General features: G+C 39.0%; 1 protein-coding gene across 2 annotated transcripts in view; it reads left to right on the top strand.

Annotated features, from left to right (window-relative positions):
- PDSS2 (decaprenyl diphosphate synthase subunit 2) overlaps window positions 1-18,028 on the top strand; it is a 110,126-nt gene that overhangs the window by 79,497 nt on the left and 12,601 nt on the right. For both annotated transcript variants that reach the window (XM_063389743.1, XM_063389744.1), the window contains exons 4-6: window positions 5,106-5,180; window positions 13,539-13,712; window positions 15,785-15,916. In XM_063389743.1, the coding sequence (XP_063245813.1) occupies window positions 5,106-5,180; window positions 13,539-13,712; window positions 15,785-15,916 (381 nt within the window). The remainder of the gene's footprint in view (window positions 1-5,105; window positions 5,181-13,538; window positions 13,713-15,784; window positions 15,917-18,028) is intronic.

Here is an 18,028-nt window from a genome sequence, read left to right as displayed (position 1 = left end):
CCAAGACCACTTAAAGCATGCTAGAAAGGCAAATTGCTGTCCTTCCTGTGTGTTTACTACTAAGAGAGAGCCAGATCCAAAAAACAGTAAAGCTCAAGATGATTTCAAACAATACATCCAATAGGATTCAGTAAACATTAGATTAAAAAAAAAACATTCTGTGGGCTTGCACACTTGGTTACCTTTATGGCTAATGGCGTTTGAGGACATTACCAGGCAAGAAAATTGAATTTCACAGTTCTTGGAACTCCTTACAGTTTTTGCTTGTCCCCTTGTTGTTTTTGTTGTTTGTGGGGGGTTTTGGGGGTTTTTTTTTTGTGGTTTTTTTTTTTTAATCATTATTGAATAATCAAAATTCAAAATCAGCTCTTTGCTGAGTTTTGTCTTCAGCTTCCTGGTGTTGCAATGTTGCTGGGTCAAATGCAGGAGAATATTTAAGGCCTTTCTGTGGGATTTTTCAATGTTGGCGTATTTCCCAAATTAGTGCTTTTTTAGGGAAGGAAGTGCAAGCTGAAGGAATTTCTATCTATTTAATGGTTCCTAACCATCTAATTTTCTTCTTTATTTGTGTGGACAAGTCCTGCTACATTTTCAAATCTACACATCAGCAGCAAGGATTAGGGTTTGTCTTAGCAGATGTGTGAGGAAAGGATATTGTTTCAACATAAGGATGGAAGGAATTACTTGTGGTCCTTCTTGGAAGGAATTTGGCAAAGCTAAGGAAGTTTGTCAAATAGAAGTTGTGAGAGATGAAGAACAAAGACATAGCCATTGCCGTATTCCTGTGTTCCCACAAGAGCTTCATCCTTTCTTTGATGTTTCCATTGAAAATACCCAATAGAGTCTGGAGAGGCACTACATTACTACTCTGAAACAGAGTGTTCTGTGTAATCAATTCCATTTCAGCTGTTGAATTTAAAATAAAATGACCGTTCTTTGAATGGAGCTCAGATTCATTCTTTTTGTAAACTGGAAGGAAAACCAGGGGAAAAGCCATCAAATGGTGTTACGTTGCAGTAAACTTTAAACAAAGTATTTTGAAGACAAGTGAAGAGAGCAAAGTGCTAGAGTTGCTGAATTGATGGCACCAATGTTGTGTTTTCATCCAGGTTGTTTAAAAACCTTCTGAAGGATGCTTGGAATCCATTCTTTTTACTGTGCTTGATAGAGTCTGAATCATATCTTTTAACTCTGGAGAAAGTATTCTACCAAAATATCTTCTATTCTGTGATTTCCCTGCATTCTTTCTGGCATAGAGTTTCACTTCCATTAAAATATGCCTCTTTTTCTATGAGACAGAGTTGAATCTTTCACGACAGTCAATTGCAGTCATGAATGGGGCTCCTGTACTTGAAACAGTTAACATGTGGCCCTATTCTGTGACACCGTGTATGATGGCTTGGGAATTCTGAACTCTTCTAGATAGGTCCTCAGGAAGCTACACAAAATTCTGATTTCAGGAAAATTAAGGAGGGCATTCATTAGGTGATTGGTTGGATGTCCTGAGTAATTTTCTGAATTAAGTGAATTACCAACATTTTTATTTCTTCAAGTAATATGTAGAATTTTTGAGCTTGAATAATTAGACACAGTAATTTTAATGAGTCTTGAAGGGCTAAAGCTGTGCCTTTTTGATGAACAAGTTACTACACCAGAAAAGGGTACATTAAATTTCACCAAATTTCTGATCTTTAACCCTGCAGAACTCTTCTGGGACTGAAGCACAGCATGGGCTTTTGGACTATTTCATATTTGAATGAATTTGAGAGGTCAGAGCATATGTTCTACCTCACTGTGGAATGAGCAATCAAATGGTTGTGTCCAGAATTTACATCATGTTATACACTCAGTCTACCTAAACAGTAGGAGAGATTTTAGCTTTAACAGTCCTTCTCTTTTCCCTGTATTCATCCTAAACTGATGGTCTTTGTGTTGACTTTTTAAAAGCAGAAGAGATCACATCCCTACAAAAAGTGTTGAATTAATACCTCCTCAGGAAAGAAGAAAAAAAAAAAAAAAAAAAAAAAAAAAAAAAAAAAAAAAAAAAAAAAAAAAAGACACTGGCAGAACTATTGCAAAACGTGTTTAAAGTGTGTGAAATCACTTGCATGTGCATTTGTCATCTGCAAGTAATGGGTCATCCCCAGGGCCTACCCATTCGTGGGGATACTGGAGGAGCAGAAAACAGCGCTTTGGAAGATGCTGATGCAGAATGGAAAATGAAAAATAGAGTGGAAGTTTGTTTTCTCTAAATGTGTGGTTGCTCCTGCTCATCCCAAGTATGTATGAGGGACCAGACTTGTCAAAAACATATTGAAGAGTAGAAAACAGTGGGAAGAGAGGTTATGAATAGGCTGCCTTTGGTCTCTTTTGAGATGCTGTTTTCAAGCACTAATTGTGGCTTGCTTTCTTCTAATCCTTTCACTAATCCTTTCTTCTCTTTCCTCATCTCTGAACCTTTTTAAAATGGAGCTCATCTGTCAAATGAGAAGAGAAGCAGTTGAGAGCACTTCATTTTTCATCTAACTTTCTCTTTCCTCAGACTTGCATCTCAGAAATGTCAGCACTGGTCAGGCAGAAAGGCAGCAATGAGAATGGAGACAGCCCAGATACTGTTTTCTGCTCTTATGCTGGCATACTGCATGATTTCCTGGAAAATCAGTTCACCGTTGCCATTTTCCCCTTATATAAAACAGTAGGGAATAAATTTAACAGATGTTGATTGCTTTCAAATTTTCTGATGAGAAGTGCTATATAAGAGCTAGACAGTGTATCATTTCGTGAATCCTACTGAATCCGTAATAATTTGTCTTCCTCTGTCGTTTTGGGATGCAGAGGAAAATTGCCTGGTTTCCTCATTTCTCATTTCTTTCCCCAGTGCTCAGGACCCCAGGCCACTGATGTTAAGCAGAAGATGCTTTTCATAGATCGGATTAAGGGTTGGTTAGGTAACAGAGCCTCATGCAAGCATCCCACTGTGCTCTTGAAACTGGAATTTCATTCCTGGTAGTGAACTGTATAACCTTACATTTACCTTGAAAGTATTCTTATTATATATATTTGGAAAGAAGGGGGGGTAATATTAATACTAAATTCTTACTAACATATAGTGCTCAATATGTCACTAAATGGTATTTAATATAATAAGGATTCTTCTAAATAGTTGATGTGTAATTCTCCTAAGATGTTTTATAACCTCGAAGAGGAAGAGGTACAATTGTTCACAAATGTTTCACCAAGCTTGTTTTAAGTCAGTTAAAATTGCCTTTGAGAGTAGAGTTGCACTAAAAAGAGGGAGGAGAGATGGAAAAAAGAAACCCCAAAACAGGGTCCTGCTCAGTCTAGAGTTTCAGGCAAGAGAGGAAAAGGTCTAGTTATCCAGAGCCAGCTGCATTGTTAAAAGTTCATACTATCACTTTGACATTTAGAGTAGGACTCTGTGTCTTTGTAAATTCCTCTTCGTATTACCAGTGTAGGTCTCTGAGCTCAGACCATTTCACAAACCATAACATTTTTGAGTGAGTGATTGATCTGTATTATGTGTCCTAGCCATCAGAAGAATCTTGGGATGTTGCTTGTATAAACTGTAATACAATCTGATCCTGGGCATTTAGTTACAGACTTTCATAGACCTATTGGCGATACTCAGTCCTCCTGGATTTGGGAATAAGGCTTATCTGATACCTTTAAAAAAAAAAAAAAAAAAAGGCGGGGGGGAGGTAGTGAGGATTGTTGTTTAAAAAAAAAAAAGAACCCCTCGTTTTCTCTGTTCCCCCCTTAAATAACTCAACACATCTGGTAACACTGTAGGATCATTGTCCTTTCAGTTCCTTCAAAGCTCATATTGCTACAATATTTCTTCGGTGTCTAGTTTCCTAAAGGGCAATGTGATTTTTTTTTTCCAGGCTGTTTTTGTAGGTCTTGCAAATTAACCCATATGCATTGCAAGAAAAACCATGACTTTTAATCAGCACCATTTCTAAAGTTAGCGCTTGCTGTGTGTGTATGAATATGTATATGAACCAGTGTTTGAAAAAAAGAAAACACAACCTTTCTGCTAGTACTCAAAACGAGCATACAAATGTGGTTTTATTATCAAATAAAGCATGCCTAAATGTTAGAATATCTTTCCGTTAGGGCTTTTATCATTTGACTTCTTGTCTTCAGTTACAAGAATGATAAAAATTGAAATGAAATCTTTTAATTCAATAAAATCTACATTGAATGTTAGGAAGCAAAAAGAGGAATCAGATACAGACTCATATGCATAGGAAATTAAACATTCAAGAAATTAAAACTTTGTGAGCAACCAAAGAGGTAGCCTTAAGGTGTGCTTATTTGAAATGCCTGCATTTAATTTTATAATAACTCTGAGTATTTTGTTCCAATTAAGACAGTTCATGTGCACAACTTCAAATTTTACAGTAGTTCCAGGGAGACCATGGACTACTTGTTTTACATTCTGGATCAAGTTCAGATTTTTAGGCTTCGCTTGAATAAAATAAAAAGTCTGAACCCTGAAGATAATACAGATTGATAAATCTGATTTAAACATTCCCGTGTTGCAGACTTTCAGTGTATGTGGTACAGCTGAGCCTCAGGCCATGCACTAAATACATCCACAGTGCATTCCCAGGGCACCCGAATACCAAATGATCACGTCTGAAAGGTTACCTTTCTATGGATTCTGACTTTTCTGTATTAGCCACGAAGATTAGAATTTTAACAGCTCCCAAGGAGAGGTATTGTGAAGTATTTACTTGGCAGGAAAAAAACAAAACAAAACAAAGCCCAGATGAGGTACTGTCTCATATTCATGAACTGGGATTTATTAGTTCTGTGAACGTCCTTGTGAGAATACACTCTATAGTTCACACTGTAGGAAAAACAAGTCTTGTTTTTCATTTGTATTAAAACTTTGATAGAAGAGTTACTGTAGTAGAGGTTTTAGCAGAGACATATCACAGAATATATCTCAGTAAATCCTGAAGTCTTTCACAATTAGCTTTCTGCATAGTTTATCTCTCTGGAAATTTGGCAGTAGCTTTGTTAGTCAGTTTGGTGATAATTAAAGATGTAAAGCTTTTTCTCCTTTTCTTTTACAGGTTGTGGAACTCATTTCAAGTGCTATTGGTGACTTAGTTCAAGGGATATATTATGAAAACTCAAAATCATCTGAGGTAAGAATTTCAGTAGATGTATGTGCCCAAGGCATTTGGTGATATTAATGTGTGACTACTGTAAATACAATTACTTTTTCACCTGTTTAAAGGCAGAGAGAGGGAAGAAGAGTTGTTAGTCCTAGTGGGTTTCAGCAGTAACATCATTATGACACCTGGAAGCTCTGATAGAAGTTTCTAGAAATGCTCAAGGAGGAACTATTTTGTTTTTGTGCTTAATAAAATACTATCATGTGTAATTACCAGGAGCTCCAGACACATCTTGCTACAGGCTTTCCAAATGCTTCCAGAGGTTCCTAGTCAAGGTTCTGTTGGAGGTATTCGTTATAATGTTGTCAACATCATTAATATTTTAATGTCAAGCCTGTTGTTTCCAAGCCCAAAGAGGTTTACAGAATGCTTCTTCCTGAACTCATAACATGTCCTTTCTTCTGAGTTTTGTCCTGGAGTGCTAGGAGTATAGCACTGTGTTCTTCTCCATCAGAAGTCTCTGTACATGTATTTCAGAAGTCAGCATGGGCCAAGATAATAGCTGCCAGCATTTCACAACAAATAATCTTGTATTTTGCCAAAGGCAATTGCAGATATTCTGTGTTATTGTTTGGCAAGAACAATAATGGAAATTGGTCAAATTAGATGTAGGTATTTTTATTTATCTTTACTAGAATATTTACAGAAACTTCTAGATGCCATTCTATAAGTGGGCTTGTGTGTTGGAGCACAAACCAGTATTTTTCATAAATCAGTGATTTAAAGTTGCCATGACCTCTACAGGTTTTATCATAGCAAGTTTTGAGTCACAGATGAGCACTGTGTATATGTGAGTATCGATCTTGGAATCCACTGAGGTAGATAGATTCACTTCGAGTGGCATTGTCTCACGTGCCTTGGAGACCTGAATCTCACAGTTCAGCAGGTGTTGTGTGCTCAAACTGCAGCTCTGGTTTGCTGTTGCTGTGTTGTCATATGTAACAAAGCTGACACCATGGTGAAATGCTGTTCTCGTGGGCTGCCGCTACAGTAGATGCCTGCCTGCCCTGATGCTTCTGCACCAAGCAAACCACAGTGGGCAAGTGGAGAGTGCCACTGGATAACAGTGCTGTGTTCTGGAGGCTGCTGCTCCCTTGGACATTCTCTGTCTCTGTCTCTCATGTCACTAAAACTAACCTCGCTGTTACGAAGGTGTATCCCTGTCATTTTGACTGAAACCAGTTTGGAAGGGAATGATCACAGTGCTGAGTGAGAGCCCCAGCAGGACAGCAGTAGTGGCACACTGAGGAGCTGCCCGTGGCCCATGGCTCCCCGGGATGCATGGAAAGGATGGCATGCCTGGAGTGTCCTCTGGCACCTCTCAGGAGTGGATCCTGGGTGGAAGCGTGGCAGGAGGGCAACGCTGAGAACTCGGTAGTGCTTCTGCTCCTGCTGTATTTAACCTGTGCATAAACTGACCTCTCCCTCAGTGTTGCTCCCAAGGACTGTGCTCGGGGTTATATGTTAAAATTGAGGACATCTTCGAGATTTTTGCCAATAGTTGAAATGTTGTTTTCTGTATTCCAGCAGGTTTCTAAATACAAGTAGATTACAGGTATATTTAAAAAGCACTCATCTACTTTCTACTTTTTCATTGTGAGGTAAAGCTCTACAGGTTCATCTCAGCAATGAAACTGCATTTTATTGAAACCATGGCCCCTCTGTAAATGAGAAATCTTGTAGGCTCATTTGGGTTCCTGCCACTGCAGAAGATCTTAATCTTTTCTTTCTTAGTAATTCTTTTTCTATTTTCTGTTGCCTTACTGAAGCCCTCCACACGTGTGGATTGCAAGGGGAAGTGTGAGATAAACTAAGTGCAGCTACATGACATTTACCCTGCCCTGGCCCAGTTACAAATAGCAAAGACTTATTTTGTTTCAGTGACTATTTCTGTCTAAGGAGAGTTGAAAGTACACAGTACCCTTCCTAAGGGGAACCCAGTTAACTCAAAACACAATTAGTGTGGTGGTGTAATAGAGGCATTTACATGACAGTAGCTGAAGTTCAGCCTTTATAATGGGTAGTGTGTGGCTTCTGATGAGACCTACAATGTGTGGCATCTTCTTTAATTTTTTCTGTCTAGTTCTCTGAGAAATTTAGTTCCATGTTGTGCTGAGACATATCTCTGCTGCTTTCCTTGCACTGTTCTGCCAAGGCAGTGTCCCATTCATGTCCTGATCATTTCTTTAGCAAAGACTGGCAAATAGACTTGTTCAGTTGTTGGTCTATCTTATTTGTGTCCTTTGTGCATCTTCTCTCCTTCCCTAACTGCAATTTGATTGCAACAAAATTGTGAACTACATTTCCCAGAGGTAAGACAAATGCTTTAATCTGCTCCACATCTAAATCTCAAATGTCAAACTTATTTTTCTTTTTAGGAATAGGGCATAGAGATGCTAGTAATGGCATTTTCATTGCTGGAAATGTCTTAATTTTTGGAAAAGCAAAAGGATATGTTCTCACCTTGGGTTTTTTTTTTTTTCCCTGAGGCAAGAAAACTATATTTCATACGTTAAATGTCCTTAATGCAGTTGTATTAAACCTCTTTAGTACCATAAAATAAACTGACTTAGCACCAAGTTGTTTTTAACTTTGCTGAATGTCTACCTAAATAGTAGAGAAAACACAAAAATAGCTCTGCAAAGTTAACCTTTCTTCTCTGAGACCCTAAGTTTGTGTTTACAAAAAAAAAGCTTCAGTCTTCTTCGTTTGTTAGGTCAAAGAGTCATTTGACCTCACAAGACTGACCTGATGTACTCCTGAATACATATAATGGATATAATTATTTGACAGTTCCATTACCACTTTTTTTTCCTCTGCACAGCCACGTGCAATCCTACAGATGTCCCATTTTAGTACATTCTGTTTGATCATTCTTCATCTTTTCTGCATAGGTAAGTCCTTAGATCTGTGTGAAACCAGGAAAGAAAAAGCTAATGTTTAACTTTTCATCATTATTTGAAGTGACAGTCAAAACTATGAAGTGTTGGCTTTGACACAGCCCTGAAGGTTAAGTCTTGTCACTCATGTTCAAAGTAACAAACAGCTGCTGTAATTTCAGATATTGCATTAGCAATATTAATCTTACATGTTGGACTGTAACCTGGAGCTGAAAGGGGTGATATGGTAACTATTGCAGTTTTCTGTACTAAATCCTCTCTCAGCCCAAAATTCTGCAAGTGAAGGACAGTCTTTCCATTTGCCTCCCCTAAACCTAGGTCTAATTTGGGAGTAAAAATTTTGCCTTAGTGAGTGCAAAGATGAAAATTGTCTCATCTGGCTTTCAGTTGTGATCGTGGTTATCTGTTTTTAACAGAAAAAAACCATTGCTCTGAGTCTGTGTTTGCAACTTTTAGGAGGCTGAAGGCTTCTAAAAAGTTTGTTAGCTCAGAGAATACTGTCATATTTATAAACCCCCTCTGTTTTAATATTCCAGATCATTTAACAAATACTGGGCGGGGGGGGGGGGCTGTGCTTTAATATTCCTGTCAATTCACTGAGCCAGGGGTAAGAGATAAAAGGAAGCTCAAGGTCAAACAGCAGAATGAAGAGAGGGACTTCTGTGTGTTGGCTCTTGTGCTTAACCTTCCAGAATGCTCTTGTAGTCTTAAAGCATGAGGGACTTGGAGGGGAAATAACTTGGTTGGGTTTTGGTGATTTTTTTCTTGTCTTCAGAATATCTAGCTGATGATAAATGTGCATTAGCAAAGCTCATTATAGTGTCAAAGTGGGGCTATTATGTAAGACAGGACCATTCCCAACATGTTCCACTGATGGCCAGAAGAGCTGTTAGGAATTTTTGATGCAATTTTGTGAAAAGTGTGCATAATTAATATGTAAAACATGTTTAAAAATAAAGGTATTAGTAGCAAGTACTCATTTATCAAGCAGTGAATTAACAGATATTTATTTTAGACCACTGTTGGGTTTTTTAATGAAAATTAGTTTGTTTTATGGAAAAGGATGGGCTACAGGCAGCTGTAGGATGAGCTGTGCCTGTATGTCTTTGATATTTGGTTCCTGGCCCTACTTTATGGAGTCATGTTTTGGAATACTGCACGTGTCCATCAGCTGGACTGCTATGAGTCTGTATAATAAGTAAGGGATTTGTTTATAATTTTACTATAGGAGGTAAATCAAATATATTTTGGGTCATGTAAACCACCTTGTAGCAGGGCAGCAGAGCCAGAGTTTTCACTTTTTAAAAACAAATGTTCTTGTGGCAAGACAAAAGAAAAGCATAAAATATAGAATTTGAGTAAAGAGTATCTGTGAAAAGAATAGGAAAATGTGTTGGGGCAAAAAGAGCATAACTAGAAAGAAGCCCAGTGTTATTTATTTACTGCTTTTGTATTTTAAATACTATGTTTTTCCAGAGAGATTAAAAATAACAGATGTGAAGAGATATTTATCTTTATGATAAGTTTACAAACTTTTCTTTCAAAACTGGGTATTTTTTTTTTACAGTGTCATGATAAAAGTACTCAGTAGCTTGCTTTATTGACTCATTTGCAGACACCCTTGTTCCCCAAAAGCAGTGAAGACAGGTATTAATAGACCAATAAAACATGCCCTGTCATGTTCAGCAAGTATGAATGCATCTGCTGAAAGCTTATGTGAACCATGTGTGAAATGTTTTACAGGGTCTTGCTGCTGGTAGACTGATTCATAGTTGCCTTGGATTTTATTTATGCAAAATAGAAGTTCTTGAACTACCTAATTTAAAACTTCAGATATGCAATGTAAAATTATTTCTGTGTTGGTCTGTGGATTATTTGCCCATTGAGAACTGAACTAATGTTTGATATAAATGATCCAGACATTTGGATCATTTTGTACAACAGCAGATGGTTAAGAAAGAGCTGCCATGGTATGGAAATAAATAAAAGGCTCAGTTGCAAACTATAGCTGAAGTTTAAATTCTCTGACTTCTGCTTCTTCTGGGTTTTGCAAATGGGTTTGTGCACTTTTAAGACATGTTTTTCATTCATATTTCCTTAATATGTTTTTGGCTGAGCCTCATATAAGAATCTTCTTTGGTGAGATAAATCAAACTCTGCTATTGTTAAGTGTTGCTTTTGTAGTGGGGATCCTTGGTACTGTCACCAAGAGCTGCCCTTCCTGACGGCTGTGATCACGTATTTTGTTCTGCAATTTCATTTTCTAAAAGTTTTTTGTTTCCTGAGGTGATTATTTTAAACACAGTTTAAATTATGGAAGTAATTTAATTTAAAAAATCTCAACTAGACAATTTCTAACAAAGCAGTAACTGACCTTGCCAATAGTAAAATGGGAGCACCCTCAGCTGTTCATTTCCCATTGGAAATGATGATGGACAAAGCTGGATTTGGATGTTTTCCCTTTGCTCTCATTATGCAAATTGTCTCTGGAGTTGCCTGTTTTCTTCCAGTGATGGTGAGAGGTTCAGCTCTCTTCATCCACCATCACCAGCCACCCTGACAGCGTCACGGGTGCTTGTGATCTGCACCCATTTCTTGGGTGCAGAGTTTGTGAATTCACACAGAGTTTGTGAATGAGGGCACTTCACAGGCATTAGTTAATCAAATGTCTGAGCACTGTCAACTCCAACTAGAATTCATTTGACTTTTGAGAGGGTTTTATAAGAAAATCTTAGGAGCCTTCTGGGCCAGCTAATGTCCACTTTTATACCCACTGCTAACAAAATAAAGCTTACAAAGCAGTGAAAATTTCTCTAGAAGTAGTAAGAGCTGTCATGATATCAGATTTTACAGCCTTTGCAATATAGAACTAGGTTGGGTTTTCCCTTGGCGTTTGTAAAATAGTGTTTAGATATTGTCCTACATACCCTTGTAAGAATGTGGTGTGGTTGGCAGACACTTTATGAATAACATGAGAGTTAAGCTTGAGAAAAATGGCATTGTTGGAAAATTTTGCTGAAGAAAGGATGTGTCTGCCTCTGTCTTAAGCAGCAGAAGCTTTAGAGATATGTGGTCATAAGAAGGTCTGTGATTAAAATCTATATTCTGGCATGCAAGTTCATATGCTAAAGCACATCCATATGGACATAATGCCTTTCTACAACTGGCTAGTTTCTGTAGCCCAGAGATTTACAATACTTATGTTTTCAAGATTTCAATCTTCAAATATGTGTTCAATTCTTGTGGGTTTTTTGAAGTTAGATGCTCATTTTAGGTGCTTGAAGCTTTTACATAATGTTCATGTAGTGGACAGTAACTTTTTCTGCCATCATTTTCAATCCTGTTAATGAAATTCAAACTTGTTTAGGAATATATTTTTGTCGCAAATCATAGAAATAATTTTCTTCTATATGTTGAATTGCTATGACTATTTAAGCTTCTTCAGTTCCTTCAGTTGATATTGGATAATATCTGCATTTCTCTTGCTGCTCAAAGGCTCCAAAAAGCAATCATTTTCAACTTATGGGTCTTCTGAAAGATTTCGTTAACTTCAAAATTATTTCAGGATACCTTTCTAGAGTATTTTTTCTTATTTGGATGTAAAACAAATGATTATAAAAATCACTGCCAATTTTCACTATCATCCAGTGAATTTTAGTAAATACTGTTTCTTCACTGAGCAGATTGGTTGTTAAGAAAAAGATTGTGTTTCGTCTTCCAACAGCTCCTGATTTTAAATTTAAAATAAATTGACCTATATCTAAATGGAAAAAAAGAGACTTGATATATGGGAAACTACCTGAATTAAATGCTCATTTTGACATTTTGCCAGTCATGGGAATTTGCACATACTCTGGGCTGAGTTAAGATATTAAAACAAAAATAAAGAAACACAGGAAAGTTTAGGCTTGACTTTGTAAGTTGTCATACGCATAATAGCAAACATGTGGTTTCTCTGTTCTTCACTTTCCTTGTATAACTTAATAGTATGTCTGAAAGCAAAGGCATTTTGATACAGCTCTGTGTTACTTGGCATTGCAGAATTCTCCTACTTTTTCCATTAGTCTCAAATTATCCTCTCCCTTGTAACACAGCACTTCTGGGTGATATCCATAAGGGAGGAAAATTAGAGCTGAACGGATGGATTCTATTTCATTTGTTACTGATTTCATGACAGATAATACCTTGCTAGAAAACTATAGGGTCACACAGTATTACTTCTTGCTCATTTCTAAGTAATTTAATTGACATCACTTTGAGGAAAAAGGTTTGTTGTATGAGAGGGGTTTTTACATTACTCTTAAAGAATATCTTTTGGCTTAGTGTATGTTACAGATTTAGCTGAATTGAGAAATTATAAAATTTTCAACATTTTTGTTCTTTAATTTTTTTTCTGTAGCTTCTCACTACTGCTTTTATTTTTTCTAAGCAAAACATCTGTGATCTTTTATGTTTTGGGGGTTTTTTTCCCCCTCCTTAGAGAGTATCTAAAGGCATGACAGTATATGAGACAGATTAAAGTAACATCTAGCTGTGAAGACATGAGTGAATTAGTGGCATATTAACACCTTATGAGTCAAAGGAATGGCAGCTGAATTTGGATTTTGGGAGAAAGTATTTGATTTGTGTTAATTAAAACACTGCAGAAAATAATCTAAATAAATACTTTGGATACAAAACATTTTGAGACAGGTTGAGCATCTCTGACCTTACAGTCAAGGTGGTAAAGTTCAGTAGAGGCATAAGTGAGATTCCTCTATCAGCTCCTGAGAAAGTTAATTGATCCCCGACACTTCTAAATTGCAACTTTTTTTATTTTTTAACACTTTCAGTCGCTCATCACCCTTAATATCAGTGCAGAAGAGCTGCAAATACTCTCTCACAGGCCCTCAGTTTTTCAGTGCAGTCTATAAGAATTTTCAATACCTGTTATAGTTTTTTTCTTGACTACAAAGGACAAATTATAGGGACTTCTCAGGTTTGTTTGGGATTGTTGGTTCATGGTAACTGGGAAGGGGCTGAAGTGCAGGTGTACTCTGGGGGTGGGTGGTGCTTTTTAGGGTTGTTTTTGAGTTTGGGTTGTGGGGTTTTTTTTCTCCCCAGTCCTCCATGAGGACTATAGTTGGCTGTTAATATTCAATGTAATGATACAGTAATTAAAAAAATATTTATATTGAATCTGTTCTGACAGCTCCAGATATTTTGCATTGTACTTTTTGAGAAGAAAATGGATTTCTTTTTTGTTTGAAGCTGCCAATGTATTTATTCTGATACTTTTCTCTATTCACCCCTAAAAGAATTTATTTGGCACCTTGGCACCCAGAGTTTTGTATGTTTTGTTACCACACGTTATTCACCCATGCCACACTTCTGTGAGCTGACACGTGCAGTTTTGGTGTTTTCATGTTAGCCTTTGTTTCATTTTCAGGAGAACTGCCTCACAGATGATATTGGCATATCTAGGTGGAAGGAGCAGGTTTTCCTGTCACACAGTGCCTTGCTGGCAAAGAGCTGCCAGGCTGCCATGGAGCTAGCAAAGCACAGCGCTGAGATCCAGGACATGGCATTCCAGTACGGGAAGCATATGTCCATGAGTCATAAGGTACACCTCTTCCTTTTGTTCTGGAAGCTTGAATGTAGAAGGAAAGGCTGGTAAGATGTGTTGCTTGTGAGCTCTGTTGTATACTGCATGACTTATGCTGTAGGCTTCAGCCAGCAGGTGAGTGTTGAGAAATTTGACTGCTGTATGGAGTGAGATGTTTGCAGAAACAGTTGAACTGTAAGAACAGCGCTTGTGAGCTACCAAGATCACAGTCCTGGCAATGGGGCTCATTACATTAAAGGCTCTGTTAACTTCCTTCTAGCACATCTTTCTGCAGCAGCTTAAAACTTTACCTTCTCTGCTTCTACGTAATTCCTAAGCCCACTGTCCCATTAAAAGGAGTTGCAGGACAAAACATGTCATAGAATATGTTGAATTGGACAGGATACACAAGGATCACGGAGTCCAACTCCTGGCCCTGCACAGGATCATCCCCCACAGTCACACTCTGTGCCTGAGAGTGTTGTCCAAACACTTTTGAACTCTCAGGCTTGGTGCTGTGACAACTTCCCTGGGGAGCCTGTTCCAGTGCCAAACCGTTTTCTGGGTGAGACACCTTTTCCTAATATCCAACCTAAACCTCCCCTGGCACAACTTCAGGCCATTCCCTCGGTCCTGCCACTGATCTCCACAGAGAAGAGATCAGTGCCTGCTGCTCCTCTTCTCCTCACAACCCCAAGGAGGTCTCCTCTCAGTCTCCTCCAGGCTGAACAGACCACAGCTTCCTCTCAAGATCCTTCATCATCTTTGTAGCCTCCTTTGGACACTTTCTAATGGCTGAATGCCTTTTTTATATTGTGGTGCCCAAAACTGCCCCAGCACTCGAGTTGAGGCCACCCCAGTGCAGAGCAGAGCAGGACAATCCCTCCCTCGCCCGGCTGTGATGCTGTGCCTGGTGCACCCCAGGACACGCTTGGCCCTCCTGGCTGCCAGGGCACTGCTGCCTCATGTTCCATTTGCCATTGACCAGGACTCCCAGATCCCTTTCTGCAGCACTGCTTTCCAGCCTCTCATTCCCCAGTCTGTACATAATGTGTTGGTCTTGGCTGCTGCCATGCAGAGATTTGTACTGTGAGTCTCTGTTGTCTGCAGCAGCATGGGCTGAGCCATATCCCCTCTGAATAACCTGCTGTGGAGGGAACTTCCATAGAGGACAGCTTGAAGATAGGGAGGGAGGTCACCACATCTGGACAGGAGCAGCCTACACCTCTACAGCAGTAGCATTTCCTGGACAAGGTCTCTGACCTGCACTAGAAGACATTGAGTCTGCAGCTAGTGTTAGTCCAGAGGAAAACACAGATCTGCTTCTGCTGTATCACATCACTTGCGAGGTTAGATGTAGCTCGAGACAGGCAGACAGACCTCCCATCTGCTTCAGCTGAGTTGATTTATGCAGTTTCTAGTTCCTAGAGGAGAAGGAAGTGGTTTTATAAAGCACAGTTTTACTGCCACAGAAATGCCACTATATGCTATTACTAGGAACAATTCTACCAGTAAATTATTTCAAGTGCAGATATATCCTTAATATTTTGTGTATGCTTTAATATTAATATATTCACCATTGACACATAGTTGTGTATTAAGGATTGCATACTTTTCGTAGAAAGCTCTTAGCTATGTGGCATTAGCTTTGTCAGAAGGAAGGTCATACTGTATCTGCTTCCTCAGGTACTCAAAAGTAGAATGTAGTACTCTGCACAGATTAAAATCTGATTTTCTTCCCACTGAAGACTGGATCATTGTCTCCTTTTCATTTTCTCTGTTTCTTGCCGCTCCACAGTCTCCTACCTGGCTGTGTCCCATGGCTTGCCCAGCTCTCTGCAAACTGTCTTTTATCCGTGTCTTTGCAGACTCTCTACATGCTTCTCTTTACCACATCTTCCACCACTGCAAGGCTTTCAACATCTTTCTATCCCTCCCCCGAACTTGAAAAAGTGCAACTAGAGTACAAGTGTCAAAGTAGGAAGTGATGAGTAGGTGTAGAATCGAGATGTGGACCTCAGTTTGAGGAGTGGGTGGATGCGTATTGACTGTTCCTGGGAACTGAATGTGTTTGTGTTCTTCTTTTTCAGCTGCATTCGGACCTGCAGCCATTTGTTAGAGAAAATTCTAATGACACCATAGCCTTCAGTTTGAATTCTGCTCCTGCAATCCTTCATCAGGAATTCGGTGGAAGGGAGGCATGGCTTAAACAGATTAGCGAGGTAAGATAAAGCACTGTTTAGAATTTCCTGAGTCTGCCATGTGTTTATTTCTTCCTATCTATACTTTCAATCTGCAAAAAGAACTAAAAAATTAACAAGTGGTTTCCCTATGCTCTCCAGTGCCTAATACCTTTCTCATCTACACTTAAACAAGGGGAAGTTTAGGGACCTGACAGTCAAATTCTGTCAGACTTTTGTATATCAGTGTAACAGGCAGATTCATTTACGTGGAGCATGTGTGTGTTCCTCTGCATTGCTTGTGCAGTCCTACATCTTAGTAAAGCTGCTTTCACTGGCAGCTTAAAGCAGAGAACTTCAACCATCACCTGGTTGAAATTAGGCATGCATTTCCTTTTGCTAACATGATGCTGGTAGTAGTAATTTTCAGTGGAAGGGGAAAGATCTGTGGGACTTGGCTTTCTGACCACCACAAAATAGTTTTGAGATCTAGCTGTTGATACCCTTGTGTTCATTCTCTTATTTACCTGGGTTTTTTCCTCTAATTTTTACATGAGGAAGGCAGTAAGAGTAAAATAACTACGTGGTAACTACCACATACCATGGCAAGATTCAAGTCCATGAACAGCTTCCTGGATGTTGCTGAAGCACAAATAGATAACTGTAGAAGACAGCAAGAAGGGAAAGGGGGAAGGGAGAAGCACCAAAATGGCCAAAATTAAGCATTCTGTTGAGCTCCTGCATCAGTTGGACGTGTTTTGTCTGTCTAAACAACAGTGACGACTGCCATTTGGAAATTCATGCTTGTTATACAGTTTGTTAGAAAGGCTGCTGCCTTTAATAAGAGGCTGGCTTTGTGCAAGTGTATCTGTTCAAGATGTGCTTGCTGGTGGCTCCTTTCTTTGCTGGTTTGAAAGCAGGAATCAGGTACAGCATGTGGAGTCTAAACCTCTGCTGAGTTCTGCACTCTAACCTGCCTGCACATACTGCAAACAAGAGGCACGGTCTCTTCAGCCATGAAATTTTGGGAGGTGTATGCAGAATCTACTGTCCTGCAGTGGTATAGAGTGGGGATATAAGCTTCATTTGCCTAAAATGAAGCAAACCTATTGTCTCTTTGGAATTAGGGACTGGTAGTTCATAAAGCATGGTGAGGATTTTTGGAACTCAACAGTCACAACACAAAGCTCATATGCGAGCTGAATGTAAATGGTTTTGGATTATTGCAGTTGGAGAATAATGGCATTTCCGCAGCACAGTGTATAAAAGCCTTGAAACCATTTCCCATCTGCAGAATCTAGAGGAGGTTGCAGGACTCCAGGAGTGCCATCCGTCTGCTTACTAAATTTTCATACCAAAAATGGGCATTATAGAAACAATGAAGCAGTTCTGTGTGAAAAGGATGGGGGTGTCAAGTGACACGTACTATGCAAAACTATTTGTTATCTACTAGTACTGCTGTACCTCATACATTTATTTATTATACACATACTTTATACATGGTATTTACTGTGCTATCACTAGGACCAACTACAATATGGAACACCTAGTCCAGGAGCCTTTCTTGACTTGTGTTGGTTTAGAGAAGAAAGTTATCTTTGATTAACTACAAGCTCTTTGAGATATCATCCACAGTCACATTCACTATGTGACATTCAGTGTACACCAAGCAGTTAAACCAGAGACTTCCTCACGCTGGCAGTGCTCGTAAGGGTACACTCATAAGCCACCCACTTGTGCAGTGTCATTTGTATGGTTTTAATAGGTAAAGCACTTGCAGTGCACTCAGGCCCTGTGAGAAGCTTAAACAGTTGAGTAAGTGTGACGTTAAAGGTAAAAAAAAAAAATCTGTGTGTCTGAGATGAGGGTCAGAAAAGGTTAGAGAGCCAAAGTACTACCGTGAGGATAAGAAAAGAAACAAAAGCAATGGTGCAGTTGTAGTAAAGAAGGCTTAGGAGACAGATTGGATGAGGTTGCTTCCTGGAGGAGCACAACAGCCATTGACTTGAATGCTTGACAGGAGCAGATCATGAGAAAATATTCTTGCTGTTGGTAATGAGAATCAGCACAGGAGGAGGCACACTGAGCACACCTTTCCTGGTATTGCTGCGGCTGAGAAGCATCTTCCTCAAACACGTCAGATTCTCTACTGCA

Source organism: Prinia subflava, chromosome 2 (assembly GCF_021018805.1).
Source record: "Prinia subflava isolate CZ2003 ecotype Zambia chromosome 2, Cam_Psub_1.2, whole genome shotgun sequence".
Taxonomy (NCBI): domain Eukaryota; kingdom Metazoa; phylum Chordata; class Aves; order Passeriformes; family Cisticolidae; genus Prinia; species Prinia subflava.
The sequence above is the reverse complement of the archived record's forward strand: the minus strand, read 5'-3'. Positions and strand labels throughout refer to the sequence as shown.